Source organism: Crocuta crocuta, unplaced genomic scaffold (assembly GCF_008692635.1).
Source record: "Crocuta crocuta isolate KB4526 unplaced genomic scaffold, BGI_CrCroc_1.0 scaffold408, whole genome shotgun sequence".
NCBI lineage: Eukaryota > Metazoa > Chordata > Mammalia > Carnivora > Hyaenidae > Crocuta > Crocuta crocuta.
Window position 1 is genome coordinate 63,457 of NW_027527444.1, and position 23,240 is coordinate 86,696.

A 23,240-nucleotide genomic window follows, 5' to 3' on the forward strand; every position below is an offset into this window, starting at 1 on the left:
GCTGCAGCCCCTCCCGCAGCCCGCGCCCCTCCCCCTCCCCCGGCAGCCAGGCCTGTCACCGCAGATTAATGGTCTCCCCGACACCCCCGCCCCTCCGGTCCAGTGCCCAGCGAGCCAGAGTCAGACCGACACCCAGAGATGGAGAGACCGCCCGGTGACAGGCAAAGCCGGGAACACACACGCACGCTGCCACATATAGACCAAGCACAGACCGCAACAGGACGGGCACAGGCTGCGGGCGCGGGAGCAGGGCAGACACCGGGCTCCGGGCGGGAACGGGAGGCAGAGGCAGGAGGGGCAGAGGGGCAGGCAACCAGATATGGGGCCTGGGGCGCGGGGGAACATTCTGGAGTCAAGGCCAAGGGGCTGGAGACCTGGCAGGGCCCCAGAGAGCCAGAGGCGGCGGGAGCAGGGCCAGGAGGAGGGCCGAGGAGGCTGGCAGTGACAACAGCGGGCAAAAGGGGGCAGCGCCCTCTCTCGGGCCAACTCAAGGAGCTGCCGTGCAAGGGGCGGGAGGGGGCGAGAGACTGGCGCTCAGCAGGTGGCGGCCAGGAGCCCCCCCACCATCCCGGGCTCTTCACCTACTGCGGGCATCCCCACTCGGGACCCTCTCCCCGACCCCACCCCCAAGGCCAGAAGGAGTCGGCACAGACTGGGCAGTGGGGGTGGTGCCAGCACCCTTGCTGCCGGCGGGGACCAGGAGGCCAGGCTGGTCCTGCCCCCGGATGGTGTTGGGCAGTGCCCCCCACAGGCTGGTGGTCTTCTCTGGGACCTAATCCCTCTGTATCAATGCCCCCACCGTCATACCCTCCCCTCTCCTGTCCCGTGGTTTGGAGACAGGAATGCGTACCTCCAAGCCATTCAAGCCCTAGCTTATCACACTGGCCTAGAAGAATCAGGACCCCTGACCTTGACCTCCTGGCACCTTCTAAGTAGGTTTTCCCCTAGCTGGCCCAGTACCTCCTTCACCACACCCAGCGGGCCCTACGGTGGCCTTCTCCGGCCCACCTGGTCTCAAGTGCCTTGTCCCTCCCGTGTGCCATCAACCTGCCCTCTGTGTCTGCCCTGTCCCAGGGTCCCTTCCCTTCCTCTCTCTTTTCCTCCCCTTCTTTCCTCTCTCCTCTTCTCCCCTTCTCCTCTCTTCCTCAAGACCTCTCAGACTTGTTGTCTCTCACCCCAGCTCTGCAATCCCCCCCTCTGCCACCTCCAGCCACGGGGTCTGCCCACCCTGGAGAGGCCCCCACTGAGCAGTCCCCTCCACCATCCCCCTTTGACCACAGCCCACTCCCACCCCCTCCAAGCTCGTCCAGGCTGAGAGGAGAGCCAGGGAGCTAGGCACGTACCTGGGTGACCTTCTCGGTGACATTGTGGGTCCTCTCCTTTATCTTCGGTGCTATAATCTCCCGGTCACTGGTGGGCGAAGCCAGGAAAGGGTCCCCCTTGAGGTCCACAAAGTTGAGGGTGATTTGGGGAATCTTGCTAATGGTACGGTAGCGCACGAGGTCAGAATCTGACGTGGAGTTAAGCAGGCCGCTGCGCAGAGGGTGCATGGCCCCTGGGGTGGAGGGGAAAGCCGGGTCAGGGCGGCAGGCAGGGGTGCATGGCCCCTGGGGCGGAGGGGAAAGCCGGGTCAGGGTGGCAGGCTGAGGTGGAGACCAGGCCGTGTGTGGACTAGGCCATGGGGTACAGTGAGTCCGTGAGGCCAACCCAGGAGACGGCAGTCACTGAGAAGCCAGGCCACTTTAAGAAAGCACGCCATGGTGCAGCTGTGAGGTGACGGAGGAAGACGGTCCTCCTGTCCTCCGTAAGGGTCTGTTCAGTGGGCGCTGGGCACCCGTCTGAGGGCCAGATGGTAGCCGGGACCGGAGGCTTCTCCTGCCCTTCGCACTCCCCATGGCCACCCCTGCAGCGGGCCACCGTGGGAGAGCGAACTCCACCAGCCAGCAGAGGCTGTGCCAGTGGAAGAATGTAATGGGATGAATGGACATTTAATGGAGTAAAAGGCCACTTAATGGGATTAAGTAAGTGCTTAATGGGATTTCCATCTCCCAGGCACACAGGACCGGGCTGAGAGGGAGGAAGCCGAGGGCCCCCGAACGGGGCAGGCCCTGGCGGGTGGCGCGGCGCTGGGNNNGGCCGCACTGCCGACTCTCTGGCCGTTAAGGCCAGCAGCGCAGGCAGCTTCAGACGGAAGGTCTTGGCTCGGCCTGCGGGGACAAGAGAAGTAGATGGCCACAGGGTGGCCGGTGAGGAGGGCAGCCACGAGCAGGGAGGCCTGGGCGCTGGCGCCCTGGCCACCGAGGGGAGATGGGGTGGGGAGCTGGGGCAGCCAGCACCCCTTCACCCCCACTCCCACTGCACAGAACTCAGGTCTCAATAAGCTTCCAGTACAGGATTATCTAAGGCTCTGACAATAACAAACTATCATTTGTTGAGCCTCACAGGTCACCGTGGGCTCCTCATGAACCATGCATGACTCACAACTATGCCGGTGGGTATCATTACCCCCCTTTTAGACTTGAGGACATTTAGCCACACGTGAGCCGTGTGACTCACTAGAGGTCACACAGTAAATGGTAGGGCCTGCGTCTGCACGGTGAAGCAATGACTTCTGGCCATGCCCTGCTACCCTGCAGACGGGACCCGTAAGACAGGTAAGGCCAGTGTTATTAACACGACCTTCTCAGGGCTTGAGAAACCAAGAGGTGGACTCTTCTGCCAGGGAAAAATTAAAATGAAACCCAAGAGGGACATCATGGAGAAGGGAGGGAGCCTCTGTGTTATGGGAGCGTGAGGTGAGGGCTCCAGGTCTCCGGCCACCGTGAGCATTCCCCACGAATCCTCAAGCAGCCAAGGCCAGGGCAGGGAGCTGGCCAGCCCCGGAGCAAGGCCCAGGGGGCAGAAGCGACACAGAGAGGGAGTTGAATCCCTGAGAGGCAGGGCCTTCTGATGAGCAGGAGAGCTGCTCCAAGGTGGCCAGGGCCACGTGGGAAGGGTGAATCCCTCACTCGTGGGGCTGGAGAGAGGACCACCCCCAGGAGGTGCTGTGGGAGGAACCCAAGTGAGTAAGCTAGGACCTGTGAGTCTGGGCTCAGCCTGTCACCCCGGCCCTGTCTCCATCCCGAGCCAGATGGGACTAGGCCAGATCCTCGGTCATCACCCCACCGCAACCTCAGAAAGGGGCACCTCCCAACACCACTTCCTACAGAGCGCTGACCTTGGGTAACCTCCAAGCCTCAGGANCGAGTAAGCTAGGACCTGTGAGTCTGGGCTCAGTCTGTCACCCCGGCCCTGTCTGTCCATCCCGAGCCAGATGGGACTAGGCCAGATCCTCGGTCATCCCCACCCCCACAACCTCAGAAAGGGGCACCTCCCAACACCACTTCCTACAGAGCGCTGACCTTGGGTAACCTCCAAGCCTCAGGAAAGGGACCTGAGAGTAGGGTTACACTTACCCGGGGCCAACCAGCTGGTGGGGGGTCCACGGTGATTGGTGTCATGGGCCGGGGACCCCACCAGGTCCTTTTCCATCACCACCTCGAAGTTGAGGATGAACATGATGACAGCTCCATCTTCATTCTTCACGGGCACCACGTCCACCAGGCACAGGAAGCAGCTCCCTGCAGAGCGGAGGACGCGGCCACTGTGACCCCGGGGCCCCTCAGGCGGGCACAGCAGAGCAGGACCCAAGGGGCCAGTCCATGCCTCCCCCATGCCCCTCACCCACATCTGCCGGCCAGTCCTCTCCAGTGTCTCCTACACTGACCCCTCCTTCTGCCCTGGGCCGCCATCCCGATCCCTCCCTCATTCTATCCACTCCAGCTAGCTGCTGCTGCTGCTTCTTTTTTTTTTTTTTTAATTTTAACAATCAATTATTTTTGAGAGACAGAGAGAGACAGAGCATGAATCAGGAAGGAGCAGAGAGAGGGAGACACAGAATCCAAAGCAGGCTCCAGGCTCTGAGCTGTCAGCACAGAGCTCGATGTGGGGCTCTAACTCATGAACCGTGAGATCATGACCTGAGCTGAAGTCGGTCGGTTAACCAACTGAGCCACCCAGGCGCCCATGCATGCTGCTTCTTGGGGGAGGAGGGGGGGGGTAGCTCTCTTTGTCTCCCTCCCTATCCTCTCCTCTCCCTATCCTTGCTTTGCATCGTGCAAGGCAGCCCAGCACAGCAGGTGCACCCGTAGACTTCAGGCCCAGGATCTCGGCATTCAGCTTCAGCTTTTTTTTTAATTATGTAGGCTCCCTGCGCCTCATTTTCCTCACCTATAAAATGGGAATGATAGTAATTCTTTCTCATGAGTTGTAAAGATTAAGTAAGTCAATACATGCCAAGCGCCTAGGGCAAAGCGCGGCGTGAGCTAAACGCTACAGCAGGGCTAACTGTTACTCTGACTCTGCTCTCTGTGCATGAGGACCCAAATGTTCCGCCGGCCCCCAAGCGGTGTTTACAAGTCAAGGGCAAGAGTTTCAAAACCATTACAGCAATGTGGGATCGCCACACGTCCAAGCGTGTGAGTTTGTAGTTCACAAAAGGGCTGGTCTGTGACGTATAGACATAAACGAAAGTAATCCTTTGGCAGAGAGTCGAGAAGCATGGCGTCCAGAGCTTTCATCTCCGTCTCTCCTTGTTCTCTCTGTCCCTTGACTTTTGTGTCCCCCTCCCAGTCTCTGTCTCTCTGCCCACCAGAGCCCCTGCACCAGGTGAGGTCAGTGCACCAGGCTCAGTGTACCCAGTCCACCTCTGCTCCTGGTCCAGAGCACCGCCCCTCACCCTTCTCTCTGTTCCTTTCTGAGAGTGACCCCCCCGGCACCCTCGGCCTCGCTCAGAACTCCCGCCCACAGGAAGCCCTCCTGGATGAAACAAGAAAACCCATAAACACTCTGTTCCTCCTTCTTTATGGATCCAACAGGGGCCAGACGTGCTCCTCATCTCCCTCTCGTTCTGGGACAAACTTCTTTCCTTGCCTTGGCTCCCCCGTGATCATCTGTCTTCTGTGAACTGTAGGAGCCTACCTACCTCCCCAGGGTCTGCGTCCCCTCTGGAGGGCCTCGCCCCTAAAACAACGCACCAGGGAGCAGGCCCGGCAGCAGGTGGTGAGGGATGGGGGCGTGCTGATGGCCAAGGGGGGGGGTCAAGAAGGAGGAGGGTGGAGAGGAAGTGTGGGTGGTGAACGGAGTCGAGGAAGAAGCCAACAACCTTGGGCTGGCAGCCTCGGACTTGGGCTAGTGCTCGATGCCTGCCAAGGAGGCCCTGGGGGCTGAGCCTCAGCGGAGCAGGACAGGACTCCCTGCGTCCTGGGAGGTGCTCCCTGGCTGAGGCGGACTTGCTGGGGACAGGGCCCCGGGAGGGAGGCAGATCAGCACTCCTAACTGCCACCCTCTGAAACTACCTGGAGGAGGACTCGCAGGGATGAGGGGGGGCTGGGCCAGGGGAGGGGCTGGCCAGGAATTCTCCGCCCCACCCCAAAGTCCCTCCACTCACCACATCCAGGCTCGGCCTGTGGGACCTGAGCTGGGGGCTCTGTCTGGGTCTCCCTCCAGCAGCCGTCCCCTGACCCCTGGCCTCTGACATGGCCTGGCTGAAGCCCCACTTCGGTGTCACGAGCCGCGGGGGGCTGGGCCCAGCTGGAGACTGTTTGGCACCCAGGCAGCCCGCCTAGAGTTTATGCCCTAATATGGTGATGGCCGGCGGCCTGAACAGGGACTGGCCCTCATCAGGACTAAGGAGAGGCCAGAGACCAGGAAACCTGAGCCCTCAAGGCCCCCAGCACCCGTCCCTGGAACCCCAGTGATCCTGGCCCCCGGTTCTCATTCCTAGGTTCCTTAACAGGGGGGGAGGGGGACTCATCTCAGAGAAGTCCAGAGTCTGAAATGTAGATGAGTCCAACCCTTCAGGATGGCCTGGGGATCCTGCCCCCAACACAGAGCCTCGGGAGTCTGAACCCAAGGCCTCGATAGCCCACGCCCGCTCAGTTCAGGTTCGTCTGCCAGAGAGGTGGCCAGGACTGCATTCTGCCACTCAGGTAGCCCTGGATGGAGGCATGCCAAACCGCCACCCCACCGCCTGCCAGCCGGGCTGCCGAAACTCCAGATAGAAACCCCCTCGCAGTACAGAGCCACTCCCGCTCCAGACAGAGGCTGACACGCAAAGCCCCCTTGGCCTTCTCGCCTTGTCGACATTCAAGGAATTTTTCCTTTCAACGAACCCCCGTCAAAGCCCTGGTTATTCCAAAAATGTGAACTGGAGCTCTGCCTGAGGGCTGTGCGGACGAGGGTGGGGAGGTAGGCTCCAGCTGCTATTTCTAGGGGACAGGGAAGGAAGGAAGGAAAGTTAGCGCCGAGGCAGCCAGAGCTCTCTGAGGCCCCGCCTCCCTCCCACCACCTGCTGGGCAGCCGGGGTCTCCAGTGGGCTGTCACACCAGCCATCCCCAGGCCAGCGACCCAGCGACCCCTGTCCGCCATCCCGTCGCTGGCTGGGATTATTGGGGGTGGGGGGGTGCGTACGCAGGGCAGCTGAAGCTCAGACAGGGTGAGGGCTGGCCACACCCTGTCTGGCCACAGGGACAGGCAGAGCTGGGCATCAGCACCAACGACAGCCTGTGGGTGGTGGGGTTCTGACCTTCACACAACTTCACAGAGGAGAAACGTGGAGAGTCCACAGCCTAGCTGCCTCCTGGGCTGGCTCTGCACACACAGAAGGGCGCCTCGCCCTCCCCTAGTCCCTCCCCTGCCTACCCCCAGACCCCGCACTTCGCACTTCCCTGCCCCCAGGGCTGCTCCCCCACCCCACCCCAGCAGAGGCTGACTTGGGCCCAGAGCTGGGCCAGCCTGCAGTTCCACAGAGAGCCACTCTGTGGCAGGCACGGCCCACTCTCCCGAGCCCAGCGGCGCGGAGCGCTCCAGGAAGGGACAGGCTGGAGGGGAGCGGTAGGAACCCCACAGGGCCCACAGGAAGGCTGCGAGATTCCCCAGTGCAAAGGGCAAAGGCGGGGAGGCGGGAAGGCGGGTGGGGGTGGGGGGGAAGATGGGTGCAGGCTCTGCAGTCAGCTGGCCTTTGCTCACTGCTTCAGGATGACCTTGGGCAAGTCACCTACCCTCCCGGAGCCTCAGGGTGCTCATGGGTAACACAGGGGAGATCACGCCCACCCTGCAGGGCTTGAAGGATGAATGACATGATATATGTGATGCAGGAGCTAGGACCCAGGGAGATCTTGATAAATGGAAGGAGGAGGAAGGGGAGAGGCGCCTGAGCCAGCCTGGTTCAAGGGGCTGACGCTGAAGAATACCCCACTCACACACACACCCCTCAGCCCCCAGCCCCAGCTTAAGGTACCTGAGGGCTAGGTGTCCAGTCTTTGCCTACCTCCCGGAGCTCAGGGCACCCCGGGCCCTGTGGGGATGAACAAAAGGAGAGCGGAGACCATCGCTGATTAATAGCCAGGCTCCTCTGTGCCTTGGATCCTAATGGCCAACCGAGGTCACGCAGCTGACAGCAAGTCACTAAGGAGGGGAGAAGGGACGGGCAGGGGGAGGGGCCCTGGGGGAGAATCAGGCCTGGACACATTCCACGTTCAGCAGGTACAGCTCCTCCTGACCCCCTGCTGTCTTCCACCAGAACACACCGGCCAGCTTTCATCTGGTGCCAACCCACACCCAGCAGCGTACCCGGGGGCAGGGTCCCTGCCCAGCACCCCAACCCAGCCAGGGGTCTGGGAACCCACCCACAGTCCCAAACCACATCTCCCACTTCTGGGCACTGCGGGCCTTGGCTGCGCTCCGGGCAGAAGCCATACTCAGCTTCAACAGGGACAGGACTTATCGTCCAGGCAGCCCCTGGCAGGTGGGAAGAGGGAGGGTGGCAGGTGACCCTGAGTGTCCTTGGGCCAGCTCCTCAGGTCAGAGTCCCCAGATGCTCATCCAGAAACTAGATGTCATCACTGCTGCCTTGAAAGTGTCTCTTCATTCCCCACGAACATTTCCTGAGCACACACGTGACATTGGGGGCATTGTGCACAGGACAGGCCTGGCACTGGCCTCACTGAGCCAAGGAGACCATTTCAGTGGCGCCTGGGTGGCTCAGTCAGTTGGGCGTCTGACTTCGGCTCAGGTCATGATCTCGCAGTTTGTGGGGTCGAGCCCCGCGTCGGGCTCTGTGCTGACAGCCTGCTTTGGATTCTGTGTCTCCCCTTCTCTCTGCCCCTCCCCTGCTCATGCTCTGTCTCTCTCTGTTTCTCAATAATAAATAAATGTTAAAAATTGTTTTAAAAAACAAAAGGAACCCATTTCAGAGCCCAGCATGAGATGGAGGAAGAGAGAGTAACGCAGGCAGCAGGAGGAGCCCACAGAGCTGAGCTGATCTGCCCCAGCCAGCGGGAGACCTGGGCAATTGCTGTGTGACTGCAGACAGGTCACCCACCTCTCTGAACTTCGGTCTCCCTGTGAGTACTGTAGGGACAAGTGATTCCTGCCCTGGGTGCCAGATGAAATGACAGATGGCCTTGTGGAAGCAACCAGAGCTCTAACGAGGCAGGGTGCTGGGTCCCTGCAGGGAAGGTGACCTCAGGGAGGCAGCCATCCTCATACTGGTCGCCTCCCTGCCTAGTTCTCCACAGGAGGAGCTGGGCCCAAAGTCACACTGAGGGCAGGAGGCTGGGGCTCCAGTCCTCCCTGTCCGCCACCAGGCAGAGAGGCTGTCTCTGTCGTCGTCGGCGGCAGCCCAGGGCTGTGCAGTGTCAGGTTATATTTAGCCTGGTGGCGGTGACAGGAAGATGCAGCAGGAGCTGCTCCTGGCCAGGGGCCACCGTGTCGCTAACACCGCTCTCAGGGGTAGCTGGGGGCCTAGGGAAGGCCAGGGATATTGTAGGCTCAGGGGACAGAGCAGGGAACCCTGAGAGGCTAGCCAGTGAATGAGTGTGTGTGTGTGTGTGTGTGTGTGTGTGAGGGGAGGGGGTCCCCTGCCCCTGACTCCAGGAGCTGGGGAGTCATGATCCAGCCCCCAACTCACTCAGAAAGAGCCTCCCCAGACAGACCCTTCCACCAGCCTGACACCCCCCCCAGGGATGTGCAGGGTCAGAGGGCACGCCGTGGGCCAGATTTCCACCCCTCCCCCGCAAACCCACTGCATGTGGCCGGGCCAGTACCACCTTTCCCCCAGGGACACTGCAACAGCCTCTGGAGAAGAGTTCTTTCTAGACAAGCCCTGGGTCCCAGCGCCATCGACCGCCAGGGACACAGCCACGTGCCTATGTAAACGGGGAGCCACGACCTTGCCCTGCCGCCAGGAGCCTTGGGAAGGTAAAACAAGGCCATGGCCACGTGGGAAGGCTGCTCTCCAGTTCCGTTCCCATTCCCCTCCTCCAAGCTTTCCCTTCCCCTTCCTACTTCCTGGAGTCTGCCCCCCTGGGGACCCTCCAGAATCGCATGGATCCCAACCACCTCAGACCTTTCAGCCCGCCCTCCCAGCTAGGTCCCGGGTGCTTTCAGGGCACCCCAGCTTCACCTGGTACTCCCACTGCACAGCCCCCACCCCTCCTCCCGCCAGCTCCTGCCCTCCCTCTGGGACCCCCAGGACTCACCTCTACAAAGATGTTATTGACTGCTCCATCTGGCCCACATGATATTTCTCTTTAAGAATTTCTAACACTGTATCCCTAATGTAGGAGATAATTGTGCACTGGCTTCTGGGGTGAGCTTCCTTCCCCCCCTCACCCACCCACATTGGAGCCCTGAGGCCAGGGCTGGGCTGGTTTCCCGGGAGGTGCTGGGCAAGCAGGTGTCCAAGGACTGGTGGGTGACCTGCACTTAAGTGGGTGTGGACTGGGCCATCTCCCCACCCTCTAAGCTCCCCTTTCAGACCAGGGGGACCGCCTGGCCTTTCATAACAGAATTTGCCCATTTCAAACCCATCCTGAGTCTAGACAGTAGTTGGAAGCACCATGAGAATCAAGGTGTCTCTGCTTGAAGAACTATTCAATCTTATCAGCAGCGTGGAACATAAAGGCAGGGGACCAGAGCAGGAGCCGCAAAGGCACGGTGTGTCTGAGCCTCAGCCCCCTACGAGTGCTCTTCCCTGCGACTCCCGCACAGCCTGCCACTGAGCCACAAGGGCACACAGCCACGGTCCACCAGGAAACAACCTGGGGTCCCTCCCTGCCTCTAGCTGTCTGCAAGCCCCCAGACCGACGCGCCCACCTTGGCTCCCAGCGCACCCCAGAGAGAGAGGGGATGCCTTGAGAACACCCACCCAATTCCAGCACTCATCGGTCACCCAGATGGTCACAGCTTCTCCATCATTAAAGCAAGAGCTCTAATCCCTCCAGGACTCTCCGAGCTCACAGGACGCCAGGACGCTCCAAAGAACAAATGCAGGTACTGGTGAAGCCTCCCGAGAAGGCAGATGGAATCTTCGACCATCAAAACAATGGCAATGACCCAAACAAAGACACAGAAAACTGGCATTGTCTGCAGATGATAGGATCCTCTCCCCAGAGAACAAACAAAATCAACAGAGAAACAATTAGAACTAATAAGAGAGCGAGCTCACTGAGGTTGCCAGATGCAAGCTCAACCCCAAAACAGACAGTATTCCTCTGCACCAGCACCAGCTATTAGAACGGGTAGTCAAAAATAAGGAGCACTCTGTAATAGCAACAAAAACTATAAAGTAAATAGGAACTGACCCAAGAGTGCACCAGGGCTCTCGGGTGGGGGCGGGGACTCAAAACTTATCAAGAGTAGACACAATCTGATAAACGGAGAGACAGTCCGGGCTCTTGGTTGGGGCAGATATTACACAGATGTCAATTCCCCCCCAAATTAATCTGTAAAACTAATGTAATTCCAATCCAGGTTCCAGTATGGGTTTTCTTTCCAGGAACTTGAGAAACTTTCTCTAAAGTTCATAAAGAAGAAGAGAGGTCCACAAATACCCAAGTCAATCTTTCAAAATTAGAAGGAAGAGAAGATGTCCCTTCCCAGACACTAAGCCACGCTAAATGCCCCAGTTGTGACAAGAACAGACAAATAAATGTTTGGAACAGAATAGGGAGCTCGAAGACAGACCCATGAATAGATGGGAAATTCGCTTATGATCAAGGTGGCCCCGTGAATGCCGGGAAACAGTCTGTTTACTAGGTGTGTGGGGAAAATTGGCTCACTACACGGAAAAAAATACAACCTGATCCCCACTTGACACCGAGGGAGGCTCAGGATGGATGAAAGCCAACTGGGAGAGGTAAAACAATTAAATTAATAGGAGAAAATGGAGCCCTCTGCAACCTCAGGTGGTGGTGAAGAATTTCTTAAACAAAACTTCAAAAGCACAAAGTTCATGTGTATCAATGCAAAATGTCTTTGTCGGATAAAGTTGAGAGCTAATTGAATGGCAGGTGATATTTGCAATATTTCCACCCAACAGGAATGAATGTCTGGAACCCATATACTGAACTTTTAACAGTAAGCATGTGTATTGCTAGAATACCCAAGCAACTCCTGCAAATCACCAAGAACAAATGACAGTAGCTTCATTAGACGAGCGAGCGAGGAGGGGCGCTTGGGTGGCTTAGTTGGTTGAGCACACAGACTTTGGCTCAGGTCATGATCTCAAGGTTCCTGGGTTGGAGTCCTGCTTCGGGCTCTGTGCTGACAGCTTGGAGCCTGCTTTGGATTCTGTGTCTCTTTCTCTGCCCCGACTCGTGTTCTACCTCTCTCTACATCTCTCTCTCTCAAAAATAAATAAGCATTTAAAAAAAAAAAACATTAAAAAAGAAAGAAAAGTGAGCAAGGATATGAGCAGGCAACTCACAGGAAAGTCAACACAAAACGCGATCAAGCCTAAGACATGCCAGGATTCACACAATATCAAAGAAATGCAAATCTGAGGCAGCCAGTGTTCACTTTCACCTATTAGGTTGGCACAGATTAGAAACGTGGATGACACCAAGTGTGGCAGAGATCTGGGACTAGGAATCTAGTACTCTGCTTAGGCACGTGGTGATGGGTAGCCACGCCGGGGTACAGTCTGACAGTGCTTCGTTGGATGAAGCGCCCACAAACCTTGTGAGCCAGCAATCCCAGCTTCGCAGATACATCCTGAAGACATCCTCACACGAGTCCAAAAGGGACCGTGGCTGAGGGTGCCCACGGCAGCATTATTCATGCAGGAAATCTGGAGATGGCTGCCCAGGAGAGCGCGCAGGCAAACCGAGGCGGCTACACACCACAGAATATGAAGCTACAGACTAGATGTTAAGTAACAACATGGACGGACTTAAAGGCATCCTCCCGTGCGAGTAAAGTGAACACCGGGATATAATGTATAGCACATATCATTTACATAAATTAAGCCTGTGTGTATCCAGACAAAATACACATTTTGCGAGAACATATGCAAGCAACACATTCACACTGAGTACATCTGAATGGTTGCCTGAGGGGAGGGTAATGGGGCTGGGGAGTGAGATAAAAAGGAAAAGGAAATGAAAGAGAAAGAAAAAAAAACAAAAAACATGAACACAAATATGGTTTCAGTGATTTGAGGGAGAAGCAAGAGCCGGGGCCAGCAGAAGCCTGGGAGGGGGTGGGAGGGGAGCACCGTAGGGGACAGGGATCCGGAGGCCCCAAGTTGGCTCACTTTGCCGCCCCCCTCCCCCCCACCGGCTGACCAGGACCTGGGGACACATGGCTGATGGCCCAGCAGGTGCAAGTCTGTAGCTGAGCCAGAAATTGTTCCAAATCATTGACTCCTAGTGGAGGGATTCTACAGTACAGCACACAGCCCACCCCTTCATTCATTCGTTTGTTCATTCATTCATTCATTCATTCATTCATTCTGTACGAAGCTCCGGTGTGCATTAGACACACAGATACCTCAGAGAACAAAACAGACAGGCTGCTCTCTCCCCTCGCGGAGGTTATGATCTAGCGGGGCACGTCAGACACGGCAATCTCATCCAGAACTGCGCAGGAGGGAGAATATGGGCCAAGGAGAAGACACCTTCTGGTCCTCAGGGTGCTTCTTGTCTGGCAGACATGTGACCAAAACAGAGAGGGACCTATGCGAGGCCACCCACAGTCCACAGCATGGAGGTCTTTATGGCCCCTTGGCTAGCGACAGGAAGCGGTGCGGGGGGACAGCGGCTCACCCAGAGCCTCTCCCATTCTTCTTTAAGTTTATTTACTTATTTTGAGAGAAAGAGAGTGGGGAGGGGCAGAGAGAGAGAGAGAGAGAGGGCGGGAGAGAATCCCAAGCAGGCTCCTTGCTATCAGCACAGAGCCCACTGCGGGGCTCAGTCCCACAAACCGTGAGACCATGACCTGAGCTGAGATCAAGAGTCGGACGCCTAACTGGCTGAGCCCCCCGGGTGCCCCATCCCGAGCCTCTCCCATCGTTGTCTGCTGCCCCAGGTGTCCCACCACGCCCCCTCTTCTGGCTCTGCTCCCTTATCAGGGAGGAAAGTTTCTGTCAACGTCCCTCACGCTAAGGGGCTGATATTTCCCTATTCCCCCCTGCATGCAAAACGTTCCCGAGAGGAGGCATTTGGGGCACCTCAGAGGGGATAGTTAATTGCACAAGGGCTTTCTTGGAACCTCTCAAGTCACGCCGCCCTGGAAGCCACCTCTGGGCAGCAAAGAGGCTGAGTCTCACCCCATCTCACACACCCATGCTGGCCCTCCTGATGCCCACCGCCCCCCTCCCCAGAGCCAAGGCCACCGTGAAACTCCACTCTCACTGCAGAGAAGGCTCTGCACAAATATTTACATAGCTCCTCGCCGGGGGCTGCAGCAGACACAACACGGAGGAGCCGCCCTCCGAACACTCTCCAGACCCCAGAGAGGCCAGAAGTGGCTGACACCCTCGGCCTTGGCAAGCTACCTCACCCCGGGGTGGGACCGGGACAGGAAGCTCCCAAGGAGGCCAGGGCAGCCTACTCCAGCTCAGGAACGACCCTTCCCTAGAGGCCTTGCAGAGAAAGTGCTGGCTGGCGGCAGAAGGGCGCCTCAGGCCCCTGTGCCCTGCTCCTGGCCACTGCGCAGGGGCACGTGCAGATGCTCTCAAGGGCCACGCATCCGAGCTGCCCAGACCCTGAGTGGAAGGCCCAAGGTGGACGGAGCCACCCTGAGGCTTCCACCCCCGAGAGAGGTGCTGCCTGTCTCTAACCTCATTCCTCCAGGGATCACTGTGCTATGCTCCCACCCCACAGACACAGGACACCTAGGCACCCACCTCTGTCTGACCTGCCTACCCGGCCTCAGTATACCCAGGGGCTCCTTCACCAGCAACCCAGCTGATGGGGGCCTGGGGGCTCGAGGATCACGACCTGGACAGGGACAGAGGAGGTGGGTGTCCGAGCTTGGGCAGGGGTCGGCCATGATGGAGGAGGGAGGAGTGTCAGAGCATCCCAGTGAGGAGTCTCATTTCAGGGGGCAAGGGGGAAATAGGGGAAATGGCCCGGGGTATACGTAGGGTCGCTGGTGCCAGAAGCGTCTGCCCGAGTGCCTGAGCAGCTGTCATCTGAGTCTGGGGACCACACACCAGTGGCTGTGAGGCCACCACTGGGGCTCTGGCTCCCCATGGGCACTAGGGACACTGGGGAACAGGCTGGCTCGATGGTCTCCACCCCTCCCCCAGCCCACAGCTCAGCTGTTGCAGTGGGGGCCCTCTGACCCTGTCACCATGGCAACCAGCCTGCAGCTGGAGTGGAGAAGCCGGCTGACTTCTCCAGAGACACCCCCATCCCCACCCACGCACAGGCTCCTGGGGACACAGGGACATGGAGACCAGGCCAGAACAGGCAGAGGTATGGGGAGCCAGAGAGAGAGACTTCCAGATAGAGCCCAGAGGGGCAGAGGAAGAAAGGCGAGGAGGAAGGCAGGGGGGGTGNAGGAGATAAAGACCAAGGGGACAGGAGTCGGCAGGGAGGCCACCTTGGGACCTTGGGAGAGGAGCTGAGTCCCGGAGCACAGGCTGAACTCATAGGAGGCGGGGCTAAGAGAGATGAAAACAAAGAGCAGAGAACAAAAGGGACAGAGAGCTGGGGACCTCCCTGGGGCCTGGCTGAGGACAGAGCAGGTGATAAGGAGCCACGCTGCCCCCACGCTGTAAAGGGCCCACAGCCCACCCCTCCAACCACGTCAGGACACAGGTGTACACGAGCAGCACCTGCTGCCAAGACGGGGGCCCCAGGGCCCCCCAGGGGTGCTATCGCCTGCCGGCCCCAAGCTGCTGGCTCTACTGCCGGGTCCCTCTTAATCCTGGGCTTCCTGTTAAGGGGCACGGACACGGGGCTGGCGGGCCCTGGCACCTCGAGTCTCTCCCTCCGGCCCGCACCCCCCCACCCCAAGTCTGGCCTCCCCACCTCCCAGCAGTCCCAGCACCTAAATAATGGGGCTGTCTGGCTCGGGGCCCTGATACTGCACAGAGCTGGGCTTGAGGCACCGACACGGCACAGCTGTCCGCAGTGGCGCCTGCCAGCAGAAGGCCCCGCCTCCTTCCCAGCCACCCACCTCCCTGGAGCGGAAGCCCGGGGACCCGCTCTCCTGTGGCTGGCCCAGCCAGACACCCAGAAAAGGGCCCGGACAGAAGTGAGCGGTGACATTGCCGCTCCTCACCCCTGTCTCCCTGTTCTGCCCGAGCCCAGAGGTGCGAGCTCATGTACACCTGCGTTCACAGCTCGGGTCAGGCCACAGGACTTTGCCCAGGAGACTAAGCGTTTCAAGGCAGAGGGAAAGGAGGCAGAGGAGAACTGTGCGTCCTAGGCCTCAAGTGCCAGGACAAATGGGCACCCGCATGACCTGAGGGTCAAGGCCAGCCTGTGGGCCAACAGGAGAATCTAGGTGAGAGCAGACAAGAAGGCAGGCAGAGACGACTGGCCACATGATTTTCGGGGTGGCAGCCCCATTTGAAGGGTTAACTGGAGGGAAGAAAGAACATGAACTTGAGCAGAGGGCCTGGGTTCTAGTCCCACTTCATCCACTGATTAACTAGTAACCAGACCTCTGCTTCTCAGCTTCTCCATCTGTAACTCAAGTGGGGCTGGATTAAGTGATCCTCAAGGTCACCAAGATTCCATGATAGCACCTCTGAAGAAGGAGTCCCGTGGCCATCTTCTCCCAAAGGAGTCAGCGTGGGGACAGCGGGAGGGCCAGTTCCCCAAACACTACGGGGAAGACAGAAGCACCCAGGCAGGCCTCTCTGGCCGAGGCGCTGCGTGAGCACCTCACCCTGGAAGCAGAAACAGGCTTAAGGCAGTGACCAAGTTCGCATGCTACATAATTCCTGGTGTTAGACCTGAACCCAGGACTTCCGTACCAACATTCTTTTCATTACACCAATGGTTTGCAAACTTTCAAACTAAAATTGTACATAAAGTGCAGAATGCAGACACACCTGTGCTTACCCGGGGCCATTTTTAATATGTGACAGCAGAGCAGAATGGGTCGGGCTCTGATCGGACGGAGAAGAGGCCCGTTCCCAGGTCTACCACTTTCTAGCTGTGTGACTTGGTGAAATTTCTTAATTTCCCTGAACTTCAGTCTCCTCATCCGTAAAATGGAGATAAAAATAGTATCTACCTCCCAGGGTTGTTGTGAAGGTTGCATGAGATAACCTAAGTAAAGCGTTTAGCTCAGCGTCCGGCGCAAAGAAGCCACCCAGCAATGTTTGCTAGCACTAGATGGCCCGGCAGATATAAAAACAGGTCTGCTCTGATTCAAGTTCTGGGGAGACTTCCTTGAAAAAAATAGACAGAAGGCTTCAGAGTTTGGATCTACTCTCCCCGCCTCCCACCCGGAGCCCCATTGTCCGTAAGCAAACTCTCTTCCACAGGACCACAGTGATAGTGTCCCTTCTAATGCTGTCCAGTGACGTCACATGCTTTTGCACTCGATGCAAAAGCGGGGCCATCGAGAGATGCAAGACTTTACAAGGCAGCTTCGCTGGACTCTGAGCGCGCAGGGGATATTCCAGGGACAGCGCCAGGTGCACACAGGCCTGCTGGCTCACTCTGCCTACCCACGGGGAAAGCAAAGAGTGCTACCTACAGCAGGTAAGCTTCCGTCTGGCAGTAACTTCATCTGCCTTGTTCACTGCGCTGTCTACAGGACCCTAGCACTGCACCTGGCTCACAGGCTCAGTAAATGCTCATCAGATACAACTCTTGAGTAGCAGCGTTTGGACATCCATGGCCAGTCCAGTGGCACCTTCTGGAGCCATCTCCCCAGTCCTCCAATACCTGCCAAGCCCAGTTTCACTGCCCTCCTTGAGCAGAGCGCACCCCACCAGGGCAGGCACAGTGCGGGAGCAGCCCCGCCCAGGGCTCTGTTTATCCACTGTCCCGGAAGCCCAGAGCAGCTGGGCTGGGAGGCGGTGGCTGAGCAGAGACACCTGGCGAAGGAAGGGGTGATGGGTGATGGGCGGGCACTCAAAAGACGGGACAAAGGGAACGGAGGTTGTGGGAAGAGGCACACCCCTCCTGCCAGGTGCAGCCTAAGTACAGAAGAGAGAGGGGCAGGAGAAGGACAGCAGAGAGCCAGAGTCCCGCAGCCCCCCTGCCTCACCCTCGGTGACATCTCCCCCCACCAATCACCTGGCAGGGGCTGCCCTAGGGAGCTAGAGGCCTGAGCTGGAAGTCAGTGCCCAGCCACCAAACTGACTTTCTATCAGCTCCTTCCACGCACCCGCCATCCTGGCCCCTTCAAACTCCAGCCTCCCTACCTCAACGTGCCCTGGTCAGCCCAGGGAAGGAAGAAACCAAAGGCTACACCCACAGCCAAACAGGCCCTCGGCCACCCCGAAACCCATCTCGCCAGAGTGCGTGAGGTGAAGAGACCCCCACCGTCCTGGGGCCCCAATGCCCAGCCCCCGCCTGCCACCTGACCCACAGAAGTGACCTCAGTTGGGGTCACACCCGCAGGGGACTCGCCGGATGCCCCGCCACGCTCCTGCCTCGCCCATTCCGGCGGTCCCTGCCCCGACCCCTGTCCCTCGTGGCCCCGCCCCCTCGCCGAGACCACGCCCCCTCGCCGCGGCCCCGCCCCGGCCCGCGCCTACCATCCTTCCGGTAGAAGGCGATCTCCACTTTGCGCTCCTCCGCGCCCAGCAGGGCTTGCGCGATCTGCGCGGCCGCGCGGCGCTGCGTGCGCGGCCCGTGCAGGAAGTCGCAGGTGCAGGGCCGCTGCATCACCTCGGCTCGCGAGTAGCCGCACAGCTCGCAGAAGCCGTCGTTGCAGTAGATGACGGCGCAGTTCTCCACCCGAGCGTTGGCGATGATGAACTTGCGGCCTGGGGGGCGGGGATGAGCAGGCACGTGAGCAGGGACCCCTGCCTCGGGGGCTCCCAGCCCTTCCGCGCAGCCTGTTGTCACACACAGCTACCCGCCCGGGGACTCCCCGCCCTAGGCAGCACAGCGGGGACTGGGGTCCCCGGCAGGGGGGGGANCCGCCGGCCCGGCCCGGCGACGCGCCCCCTCCCCCGCCCGGCCCGCGGACTGGCTGCATGGCTTCCCCCGGGCAGGCTGCCAGAGGCCCCCCGCCCCCTCCGCGCCCGGGCCGAGGCCAGCCTGGGCGGGTGTCAGCAACGCGTGTCAGCAGCCGCGGCGGAGGGATAAACACTGGGCCTGGAGAGGGAGCCTGGGAAGGGCCAGAGATGGCGGCTAGCCTTCCCTTTGCATCAGGTCGTCCGGCTTCTCTTCCTGACCTCTGCTCTCTAGACTGAAGGGGGGGGGGGGTGTCGCTCACTGGGCACTCCTTACCCAGAGGATCCTTGGGAAATCACTCCCCCAAGTTTCTGCAGACCCTACCAGGTCAGTACTTCCTGGGACTTACACGCCCCTCCAAGGGCAGTCAGGGACTGGACAGTGGGCACTCTGAAGGGGACGAGGAAAGTACCACGTGAACACCTACGATGCTTTCTTTCACTACCCTGACAACCCACATAAGGTGGGCATCCTTATCTTTGCTTTATAGATGAAGAAACTGAGGCTCAAAAGAAGCTCAGAGCCAGGCCCACATCTTGCAGCTTGTAAAGGACAGAGCCAGCTTCTGAACCTAGGTCTGGCAGAGGAAGGGATAAGCGGAGGGTTACAGGCAGAAGCCCAAGGTCATAGGGAGCAAGGAAAGGGACCAGAGGCTCCAGTCCTGGAAAATACCGGGAGCCAGCAATGGACCCGAGACAGTGGCCCACTTGTTAAGACAGACCCAGGGAAGGGAGGCCTTTTTCAGTTTGGCCCCGTCAAGCGGAGGTGCCCCAATGGACTCATTTTGGCTAGTGGGGGCTCACCCCCTCCACACCTGCCCCCATCGCCCAGCAAGCTGGCAGGTGAGCAGCAGACAGGCAGCAGCTGGTGCGGTGGGAAGATGCTCTGGGATAAGAGCTTTTTATAAACACAGAAGTTTCCGGCCACTTTGGCCTTTAATGCTGGGGCTTTGGGTAGCAGTTGGAACTCTGCCCCCTCGCTTTCCGGTGGGCACAGCTCTCTTAGGCTGCAGCTCTCGGCAATCCCGTGGGCAAGGCCCAGGCTGCTGCAGCAAGGGCTCCTGAGACAGACTGCCGAAAGCCATCCCTTATCCTGTCCCCAGAAAGTTAGTTTCTGAAGTTGGGTCATCTTTAGGTCAGTTCACCAGGCCTCCAAAACTCCCAGGCAGCCATCAGGACTCAGGGTTCCTTGCCAGATGAGAAGACACCTGACGCAGCCTTCACCTCCACCTAAGCCCAAGGCAGTCCAGAGTGCTAGCCACACACACCAGCTTTGGAGAAGTGCTCCAGCTCCCAGGCCCAGAGAGAGAAGAATGAGTTTCTTCGAAGGCAGGCCCTACCCCCACCCCATTCCGAGCTCCTGGAATACACCGCAGAAGGGATCTGAAAGGCTCCTTTGGCCACCCCGTCCTTTCCAGATGTGGAAACTGATATTCAGAGGAGGAAGAGAGTCACTCAAGGTCACGTGGCAATCAGTGGCAGAGCTGGGGCCAGAAGCTGAGCCCCCAGACCCCAGCCCAGGTTCTTTCCATACGGAAAGCCTGTGTACAGCCTCCTGGAGTGTGCGAGAAGGAAAGACCCCACCTTGTGGCCCTCCACCGTGTCAGTCTCCTCCCTTTCAGGATCATCTTGTTCCTGGGCTTCAGACAATGCTGCCCATCGACCCGATCCCTCCCTCCCCCCACCATAGTTACAAGCACACGCTGTCCTGTGCTCACAGGGTCATGGGCAAGGAATGTCACCAGCTCCCTGCTCCCAGGGCCCTTGGCAGTCACACCCACCATGGCACATGCAGCCTTGGAGACAGACGCACGCATGCCAGGAGGATAAAACACCCACACCGGAACATTCACCTAGCCTGGGACACTTCTGGAAGCCTCCCCTACTGGGCCAGCATTAGAGGTGCTGTAGTCCCCATAAAGGAGCCTCAGGGCAGGAAAATCAGCAACATGGGGGCACTGCACTGAGCCCGTTAGACTCTTAAAGCCCAGCCTCAGGCCATGACACCCTGTCACCTGGGAGCCCACCGTTTGTGGCTGTCAAAAATACCTCCCCACTGCCCATGCAGGGCCGAACTTATGGGAGACACGCTCGCCCCAGGGGCAGGTTAGGCACTGACTCGAAGTGCTTGGCTCTCAAGTCTCTCAAAAATACAGTCAGGACGGCTCAGGCACAGTTCTTAGCGTCTCAACAGTTTGGACCATACACGTTCTGTCCCTGCCCCCACACAGCTCCAGCCACATCCAGGCACCGAGTTAGGGATACCTGCACACTTGAGATGTCACACACACGCTCCAGATCCTGGAAGCCTGGGCTGAGCCTCCAGCCCTGCGCCCCAGTACAGTCCCCTTGGCTCCAAACCCACGGCCCCCAGCACCAAGCCCTGCCCTCGAGACCCCTGGCCGGCGCCTTGAGGCCACCAGCCCCCAGTGACTCGCACCAGCCCGAAGCACACGGCCGGGGCACGCCCCTCCATTCACACTCGGGAGCGCTCGGCCCGCCCCCAGAGCCCCCTCCCCGCCGGCCCCCTCCCCCACTCACTCTGGCCCTCGAACTTGNCTGCCCTTCCCATTGGCTGAGCAGCGTCAAGGGCTCCCCCACCCCAGCCCCTCGCTCAGCCCAGGAGCCCCCGGGACTCGCGCGCCCCAAAGAGGGGGAAGGGGCCCCTAGGTAGGGGAACAGCGAGGATAGGTGTGATGACCTGCCTTGAGACGACCAGGGAGGGGACTGGGGATTCCTCTCCCCACCCCTGGGCTGGAAGAGCTGAGGAACCTGACTTGTAGAGGGCTGGTCCCTTTTGCCCTTGTCGCCCACCACCCCAAGCACCAGCTGGGTACACACAACAAGCCCTCAAAGCCTGCTGTAGGTGACACTGGCCAGGCCTAGGCCTTGGGAGGTTGAGCCCCGGGTCAGCGGAGGCAGGGGAAACGTGAAGGGCAAGATAATCTGCAGCCGGGGACGCGATTTGGAATAAGGTTGGGTGAGACTTAGGAGGGACACGCACCCAGAGCCAGGGCGACCCTCCCCAACACACACACACACACACACTCACACTCACACACAGCCCTCTCTGGGGTTATTCGGGGCTCTCCTGCACAGAAAGGTACATTTTGACACGAGTTGCGGCCTCCGGGCTGCGGGATCAAAGCTAGGCCCCTGAGCGCGAGTTTCCAGCCTGGGGATCCCCTTGTGCGAGTGGCCCTCCCTCCCTCTGCAGCGCGGGCCGGCCTCGCAGGCCCAATCCGCGGCGGGCTCGGGGCCCTGCGGCGCTGCGGCGGCCCAGCCCCTCGGAAAACCCTGGCCTCGCCGCAGGCCCCTCCCCCCCGGGCCAGCTGGCTCGCTCCAGCTGCAGCTCCCTTATTTAGGCAAGGAGGCCCGAGGATGCTCAAGGGCAGGCAGGGTGTCTGCCCGCCGCCTGCCCACCGCCTGCCTGGGTCTCAACGAGGGTCTCTGGGGCGCGGTGTCCCCAGCCTTAGCAGCCAGGCAGGGCCCTGCGAAGGCCAGGGCAGGGAGGCCGAGTGTTTCGGCTGAGCTAGCCGGTGGGGTGGAGTCGGCAGCTGAGCAGCCAGCCTCGGGTCCCCTCCCCTGCGGCCCAGATCTGAGACCCGGCTAGATGGATGGGGCCATGTGGGGGCCCCTGAGGGCTTGCAGCTGCCTCTGTACTTGGAGCAAGGGGGTGGGTCTTGTCACCAGGGAGAACCATCATGGGATGTAGGGGGAGGGGAGGAACAAAGGGCAAAGAAAGGAGCAGACTCTGGAAAGGGAAAGGCCCAGAGCAAGAGGTCTTGCTTGTTGAGACCACCCTACCCAGACTCTCACCTTCCACCCAGGAGCCAAAAGATGCACACACTGGGGCCAGATGGGGCCACTGGCCAGCAGATGACACCTCTTTTTTATTTGCTGGTGGGTGGGCAGTGACTCAGGGAGGCAGCCAGTGGGAGAGAAGGAGGTGGCTTCACCAGCTGATGCTAAAAAAGACCAGAGGCTCTTGCCTGTACAGTCATCCCTTCGGCCCTCTCCACCTCCGGCAGCTTCCTCAGTCGCACTCCAAGACGCCTGGGGCCTTCCTTAGCACGACTCCCCTTCTTTTGTGACCTGGCGTCAGGCACACCGACCCATCTGGGTACTGCCCAGCCCCTCCCCGACCCCACAACAACCACCACCACCACCCTTCCCCCAGATGCCGGGTTGCCTGCCCTGAGTCCAGGCTGATTGAAGTTGGAGCTGGGCGTCTTTCCCTCTGGTTTGGGGGCTTGAGAGAGTGCGGAAGGGCCCGCAGTGTGGACAGGCACCAGGAGAGAGGACATGGAGGAGGGCATCTGCAGCGTCCCCTTCTCTCCAGACCAAAACCGGAGGGAAGGGAGCTGGTCACTTGGCCTGGCCAGCTGCTCCCACTGCGGTACCCATGTTCCCAGGACAGTCCTCTGCTCTTATCCCGTGGGAGGATGAAGAAATCAGAAGGACCCTTGATCCTCCCAAAAGAGAAGAGACCAGGCAGAGTAGCCTTCCTCCTGGGCACAGACGCAGGTGCAAAGAGCAGTTCCCTCAGGCTAAGGAGAGGCAAATCACNATCCAGTGCGGGCTGGCTGAGCACCCCCCCCCCCACACACACACACACTCAGAAGTCAAGCTGAATGCAGGTTTCGGACTTCCTGGAGGTGGAGAGGAGTCTGAAGGCAGTCCCACTAAACCACCTCCACAGCCAAGGATGGGGATGAGAAAGGGAAGCTGTGAAATGGGGGTGAGGTGTCCCCAAAGACAC

General features: G+C 59.4%; 1 protein-coding gene and 1 long non-coding RNA gene across 2 annotated transcripts in view; one reads left to right on the forward strand and one right to left on the reverse strand.

The window, feature by feature from the left end:
• Positions 1–23,240, reverse strand: part of KCNH2 (potassium voltage-gated channel subfamily H member 2) — a 35,305-nt gene that overhangs the window by 10,709 nt on the left and 1,356 nt on the right. The window contains exons 2-5 of the mRNA XM_077761491.1: positions 18,056–18,286; positions 3,456–3,620; positions 2,064–2,207; positions 1,344–1,555 (exon numbers count right to left, since the gene is read on the reverse strand). Of these exons, the coding sequence (XP_077617617.1) occupies positions 1,344–1,555; positions 2,064–2,207; positions 3,456–3,620; positions 18,056–18,185 (651 nt within the window). The 5' untranslated portion in view covers positions 18,186–18,286. The remainder of the gene's footprint in view (positions 1–1,343; positions 1,556–2,063; positions 2,208–3,455; positions 3,621–18,055; positions 18,287–23,240) is intronic.
• On the forward strand, positions 14,706–16,388 carry LOC144229669 (uncharacterized). Its single transcript, XR_013334555.1, has 2 exons — positions 14,706–14,804; positions 16,014–16,388. It is a non-coding gene; the product is annotated as an uncharacterized LOC144229669 (long non-coding RNA).